This window comes from Mytilus californianus, unplaced genomic scaffold (genome assembly GCF_021869535.1).
Source record: "Mytilus californianus isolate M0D057914Y unplaced genomic scaffold, xbMytCali1.0.p SCAF_8, whole genome shotgun sequence".
NCBI lineage: Eukaryota > Metazoa > Mollusca > Bivalvia > Mytilida > Mytilidae > Mytilus > Mytilus californianus.
This window is the reverse complement of record NW_026262734.1, coordinates 102,141,396-102,149,103: the sequence shown is the minus strand read 5'-3', so window position 1 is coordinate 102,149,103 and position 7,708 is coordinate 102,141,396. Positions and strand designations below refer to the sequence as shown.

At 32.3% G+C, this 7,708-nt stretch overlaps 1 protein-coding gene across 1 annotated transcript; it reads right to left on the bottom strand.

The window, feature by feature from the left end:
• Positions 1-1,183: 1,183 nt before the first annotated feature.
• LOC127711249 (uncharacterized) lies at positions 1,184-7,208 on the bottom strand. The gene is made up of 5 exons (XM_052217242.1): positions 6,518-7,208; positions 4,969-5,106; positions 4,280-4,421; positions 3,475-3,672; positions 1,184-2,081 (listed from the first exon to the last, which is right to left on the bottom strand). Exons 1-5 carry the CDS (start codon positions 7,189-7,191, stop codon positions 1,899-1,901), a joined length of 1,335 nt encoding a protein of 444 aa, XP_052073202.1. The 5' UTR covers positions 7,192-7,208; the 3' UTR covers positions 1,184-1,898.
• Positions 7,209-7,708: the final 500 nt, after the last annotated feature.

The window sequence follows — 7,708 nt, the reverse complement described above, 5'->3', positions numbered from 1 at the left end:
CTTTATGACCCAATAAACTTCCATTATTCCATGATTTATGACCCCTAATAAATTAGGTGATAATAGAAATAACAGACGGTGGACATTTATCAGAGCATGTCGAAGGCTGTACTGGAGGCTTCTGACCGAAATTTGATCTTGCAGTGTACTGCGAGGGTGACAAAAGGTCAAGGAGCATTTCGATTAACATGTTTAGTTTGATTGCCCATTTTCTTTTTATCTAAAGCAGGGTTCGACATTAATTTTTTATACAAATTTCCCATTGGGCAAGTAGCCATGATATATAATTTGCCCGAAAGAGAACACCACTTGTCTAAATTTTTTCTTGCTTATGAAGTTTTAAACTGCCATAAATAGATATAAAATCAGGTACATGTAAGTATAATGCAAAAAGGAATGAAATGTAGCTGATTACTGAAAGTGTTGAACTTAGCCACTTGAACCACACCACTTCACCAGTGACCTAAGAGCAACCCAAAAAGAAGAATATTTGGTTAACGTCATAACATAATATTTTTGTTTGCAGTTTTCTGTGTTTAATGTTTGTTGTCTAATTTGCCAGGACTAATTTGTCTGTCCTTTAAAGTATTTGAAAATAATCCAATCTATCTGCAATTCCCTCCAAGTCCTTTTTCCAAGATTCATTAAATCTCCTATTCCTCTTTACTTGTTTTTGTTTCATCCTTTTCTGCTTTCCACTTTTCTGGTATTCAGATGAAATTATAAAGTTAGAAAGGAAAAATACTGATACTAAAAATATGTAAATTTGTCGATATTGTCAGGGCTGGTTGATATGATGATTTATATTAATGAGGACTATATTCAGTATTTTTCAACTTTTTATTTTAATAATTTTTACTTGCCAATCGGACAAGTACACTGCAGCTTTTACCTGCACGATGACGACTTTCACTTTTCCCGGGCAATCAGACAGCCATTAATGTCAAACCCTGTAAAGTGTTTTCAGTTTTACTGATCATTATTCTCCATGTATGAAAAAAGTATTTATAAGCAGTAGACTCCAGCAAATCGGATACACAAAATGTCAGCAAAAAATATCCCATTACCCGATATATTCAATTAGACGATAAATGTATATTCATTGAATATTCTGCAAAAACTTAATCCTGAAATGTTACTAGCCCTGACCACTTCATTTTGAAGCCAAATATTAATTCATTCATCATGATATCAAACATTTACTTTATTGGTCTTTTGCTAGGAGGTGCATAACCATTACATAAAACAAAATCAAAAGAACTTCCAACATTGTCTTACAACAAGAACTCTTTCAATCATAGAGTTTAAGTATACAGAACATGACAAGTAAATATTCCAATGAATTTTGTTTTAAATTAATCTATTGTTTAATTGTTTGAAATATAGTTCAAGTATAGCATCCCTATATCACTTCCTTAGTGTTCAACATGTTCAATAGTGAAATGCTTTGGATTACCAAAGTTTTCCAGAATTCCATTCCAATTCACATGTTTTGTACAAACTTCATCTTCGTAATCAGCAATAAAATGCAGTTGAATCAATAATTATAGTAGTAAAGGAAAGACACGTACACAAAAAATTCTGCAAGCAACTTCTTTTGTTTACAGTCTTGTTTTTCACCACAATTCCTTGGAAAAAGCAGCAAGACAATACCAGTTACAACTGCATGCAACACACAGCTTGTTACAAAAGAGAATCTTTTCATGTTTAAAGCCACTGCAATTTATTTTACAGGCAATACACAGCTTTTTACAAGACAATATCTTTTCATGTTCCAAACTCCTGTTATATCTTTTACAGTACTGTAATGTTGATGATGAAATCTAATAATTTTTGTAGAGTGTGGCCTGGTTTAGTATGACTGGAATGAGCTCATGTCTACCACCCTTTACTGATAACTAATCATTTTTGAAGAGTGTGGCCATGCTTAACATCACTGGAATGAGTTCATGTCTACCACGTTTTAATAAAATGTTACACTGTTTACTATATTTAACTGTTCCACCATTTCTTTTAACTGTTGCTGTAGAATCTTTGCTGTCAAAGAAATCATCACCGACTTTCAACGAAGATAACGTGACCTGAAATTATAAAATTCAGACTGATTGTACTTCACTTGTAAGATACCATGCAAACTTCGTTTTATAAGTTATAAATATGCAGTAAAAGTGTGCTATTTCAGTAAAAAAAGTAAGCTAAAACATATGTACAAAACATATAATTAGTTGAAACCATGTTTGGAAATACTACACAATAGAGTTGTAACAATAAAATAGAGACAAAACTAGAGGCTCAAAAAAGCCTGTGTCCCATGACTAAGTCTATGTGCATCTTCATTAATGGACAATCTTTCTTCACATTTTAGACTAGGATATTATTAAAGACTAAAAGTGTTAAAATTGTCATTTAAAGGCATTAACTTCTATAAGAAGACAACTGACAATTTCATCTACATGTAATAAAGCTGACCTTTTGGCAGATCTTGTCTTACTGATTATTTTTGCTTTTTTTAGTTTCTATCTATCTATTATAGTTATCAATATAATGGGCAAAATGAAAATAAAATGCTAAAAAAAATCTTCTTTTGAGGGCCATAACTCCTATAGGGACTCAACTGACGATTTCCACATTTGCCATAGTTGTACATCTTGTCTTACTGATCATTTTTGCTTCTTAAATTTCTATGTCTCTATTATAGTTTTCGAGATAATAGTCAAAAACGCCAAAAAATGGTATACATGGTCATTAAAGGGCAATTACTCCAATAAGGTTTTCAGCCATGTTGACTTAACTGAAGATCTTGTCTTGTTGATCATTTTTGCTACATAAAATTTATGTTCATCAATTATTATTTTCAAGATAAGCAAAAATGAAAAAAATGGTAAAATTTGTAATTTAAGGGCAACAACTCTTATAGGAAGTTGTCTGACAGTTTTGATGTTGAAACACAGAAGGTAAACCATATCATTCTGAAAATGTTAGCCCTATCAGATTTTCTCTATCTATAGTGGTTTTCAAGTTATAGACAAAACTTGCATTTCACCCCTATGTTCTGTATAATTAGCCATGTCAGTCATGTTGTTTTGCAGGCAAGGTCTTCAGACAATTTTTTTGAACTAGAAACCCAATGCTGATTGAAGCCAAGTTTGGTTAAATTTGGCCCTGTAGTTTCAGAAGAGATGATCTTTGTAAAATTTAAAGGACGATGACAAATGACAGACGATGGACACCAAGTGGTGGCAAAAGCTTTGGGCCAGGTGAGCTGAAAAAAACATCTAAAAGACAAAATTCTACTTCATATTTATGTGTAGGAAAAAAATAAAGCAACTTTAAAACAAATTGAAGTTGTTTGATTAAAAAATAAATACAGAATTTGTACATCAGGACTTTATCTAATAGAGTGAGAGATTGGAGTGGGGGATATCATGGAGATGTCACTTTTTCCCCTGTCCTCTCTCTTGGTGAACCCATTACCTTTGTTCCTTGAACAATAAAACCAAACACTCCATTGTTTCCCAATGCTGATGATGACTGTGTCATTGCCAACATTTCTCCCATGTGTTGACCTTTGACATTACTATCAATATGATCAGCAACTGGTTCTAAATTTATTGATGCTTGTCTCAAATTAAAGGTTGTGTCCTTCTTTTTTCCTTTACAGTATTCTTTTACCTTGATAAAAAAAAAATATTTGAGGTTTACTTCATTAATGAAAACTTTATGGGATAAAATCAAATATTAACACCATGACCTAAAATAGTATATTAGATTGACTGATTGCTGGTGTTTAACACCACTTTCAGCACACTTGACTATATTATCATGGCAGTCAGTTCTTATTGGTGGAGAAAGCCTTAATATCTGGGGAGAAACAACAATGTTTTTTTTTTATTTTCTTACATTGTCTCAAGCATTAAAAAAAAATTGTGCATTCAGAGTCCAATTTAAGTATGAAACAAACACTGCAGCTCACAAGGATTTTGCATTTTCTACCTGCCCACCGTGGGAAGCCCAAACATATCCACTCAAATTTAACAAGAAAGCAAAGATAAATGTCTTTGACATCTAGCAAAGAATTTAACTAAAACAAGTGCTAGGGGCCATCTAGAAATTACAGAGAGTTAAAACTTTTTGCTAAATGATTCCTGACTGACCCAATGAAATAAAAAGTCGCAATAAACTATTAAAAGTGTAGTTCCTTTGAGTTTTTTTCCCTGTGTGTAATGATTTTGTTATGATTTGACACACCATATCCTTTCTATTTCCTTTGAATACTTACTTTGGCAACAACAAATGCAGATGATTCTAATCTGGCAGCATCACAAGACTCAGACTCTGTAAACTTATATATTATTGCATCAGGTTCTGAAATAAACTCTCTCTCTCCTATGGTAAAATAGTGTTCCGTTTTTGTAGTATCACTGAAAAGAAAGGTATTTTACTTTAAACAAAATTGGTAGAGGATAGTCTTTTTTTCTCATAAAATGTCACCCTACATGTATAAACAAGAAGGGCATAATACATTATTATCTTTTCACATAATACACAGATAATGCAGGTTTGCACGATGAGACTTTATGAAACTTGTTTCCAGTGATATTTTTGATTTTTTTAATTTTCTTTAGCAACATTATCAACCAGTTGTAAATACTCCCTGTAGTAGCAAGTACATTTCCAAATTATGTGTCATTCTTTTTAATACCTTGTTAAAGATAGAGGTCATCTTGTTGGTAGCTCACTATCAGTTTTTAAGAAAGCAGTGTTTACGAATCAGAAAATTAATTTCAAAATGCCTCATACAATGCTGTTTATGGCATTGAAGCATTATTTTTTTGATTTTCAGTTATAGCTCAAGGAGCCAAAGTTTTAAGCAAAAATTTTACTAAAATTTATGACAATGTATCTATACAATATTTCATTAATTTTATTTACATGTACATGAAAAGTACATTTTATGTAAGTACTTACTAAATCTTTAAATGAAAAATTCTGACAAAAGCTGTAAATAAATCTAAAAACATCTTTTCTGACACTGGATTATCATTATGGCTGTGGTTCATCATAAAGAGCAACTGGTCATAAAATAATTTCAGTCCATAAAAAATGCTGAAAAAGACAATATATATTAACTTGCACGGTTGCTGACGTGTGCATATGACATAACTAACATCTGGAAATATCAAATACAAATTTTTCAAATTGTTTCTCTGTGTTTGGTTGAGAGTTTTTTTTTATGAATGATTTATATAAACAGGATTTTCAGATCAACATATGCATACTGTTATAAATGGGAATTGTTATCTACATATATATATATATATACATTAAGATATTATAAAATGCCTAGAAAATCAACCTAAGTCTTTTATAGCCGACTATACGGTATGGGTTTTTCTCATGTTGACATGGTTGAAGGTGGTACGGTTGCCTATTATTGCTTACATCCACTTCATTTGAACTTTGGTGGATAGTTGTCTCAATGGCAATTATATCACATCTCCTTATTTTTGTACTAAAATGTTAGAGCAGATCTGATTGTTTACTTCCTCCCCGACGGGGGACGGAACCTGTACTTTTTACTTCTCGTTTCTTCAGCAACACTGCCTAGCATTGTGCAGATGCATTATCCTCGCCTCTAACTATATATATATATTTATATATCATGTATATTGTATACCAACATTTATGTGATTTTTCATATGTAGTGAAGAGGCCTCAGTATTGAATAAATTTGTATACAAAAAAAGAAAGAGCATATACAAGGTACACTTGAAATACAAGCATGACAAGGGGCAATTAGGGGGCAAATTAATGCAAACTCTCAGATATATTAACAATGGTTAACATGGTTTAGATCCATAACATATTATATATATATACAAGTCTAAATTGAAAACAACGTTCAAACCTTTGATTGCCTTGGATAAAAACCGAAATTTTTATACGTGTGCATGCAAAACAAATTTCTTGGTCGAGGGGTCTGAATACAGCACAAACAACATTTTCCAAAAGACCAAAAAAGGTGAAAAAGTATATTTTAACAAAACGCATTTGACTAGCAGGTCGAACAACGGAAGTTCTTAAACCCTGCTGACTGCCATTGGCGATTGCCAAATAAATGGATCACCAGATGTACGTAACAAAATGGATCTTAACTATTAATTTAATACCAAACAGAAAACAATAAACTAGCTGAAAAGATGGTATACCACAAACAAAAGGTGCAAAAATTAGTACACCATATCCGGATTTCGACAATTAATGTCTCTTCAGTGATGTTAGGAATCGAAACGGTATTTGGGAGACCATATGATTTACCTCAATTCAGGATAGACTCTTGAATTTTGAAGAGTCGAAATAGGATGAACGGATCATATATATATTTACAAAAACAAAAAGTGAGAATAGTAGAAAAATTATAGGAAAACTGAGATAAAATAATCTGTTATCTTGCACATGCATATATATATACATGTACCCATGAAATTAAGACAGTAATTCCCTGTCATACACTTACAGATGACATGTTTCCAGTACAATAACCTTTTTCTCTTCACTTTTTCTATTAAACCATTCACATAAATATAATGATGACCTCTCAAATTGTCTATCAAGTTCTTGAACCATTTTCAACGCATGGCCAACATTAATTTGATTGATATATTCACAATCTAAGTCATCCCAACAATTCAGAACAAACTCAAAGCATTCCATCCTCAATTTGAAAGCATGGTCAATTGTTTCAAGTGTATTTTCAACTTTTTGCTTTTGTTGCTTATTAATGTTGCTTGTGTTTATCTCATCTTGACCAATAATGTCAACAATGAATGTTGGTGCCACGGTTGGGACAAGATCTTTGACAAGGTTGGGGAATTGTTCCAAAATACAATTACAGAATTTTGAATCCTGTTTTATTGTTATATATTCTTTGATGAAGTGAGAATACGGATCTGAATATTCTCTATAAGTGATTTGCAGACGATTACAGATTAGTTCTGCATTCCAATCGTTTGTTTTTGACGGAATATCACCATCACTAACTACACTGGTGTTACTATTTGATGTTGAGGACAGTAATTCAGACTCTTCATTCGATGCAGAACGCTTCCTTTTACCAAGAACAGACTTTTTTTGTGTTTCTTTCGAGAAGACAGATGAGCTAGAAGATGGATCGTCACTGTTTTGAGACATTTTTATGTTTATTTTTAGGAAAAATAAAAGCTGGGGGAAAGAAACTTATGTAATTGAGTTAAGTAGGATTAACTAAATCCGTCCCTAACAATCTCGTCCCACGGTCACAGAATCTTCGTTATTGTGTAGACGTGCATTCAGTTTCATTCATATTATCTGGGACTATTATAATAGTCCCAGATATTAGGAAAAGAAGGATATTTTGTTTTTACACGACCTTCTATCAGCTTGTGACATCTCCATCATTATTTTTAAACTATTGGTCTAAATTATCTGTAAGGCTTCATTTATAGATTGGTCCCTAAAAATCACCATAGGGCCATTTATGTGCTGGTCAATGAGGTCATTTCTGTTTATTTAAGGGTACTCAATTGAATATCTTCTTTCAATTTGCTTCTGTATCTGTATCGTTACGTAGAAGGTAAAATTCTGCATTTAACTCGAGGCACTGGCTACGAATACGTTGAAACGTAACAATTATAACAAACAAGTTATTGTTACGTTGGACACTCATTGC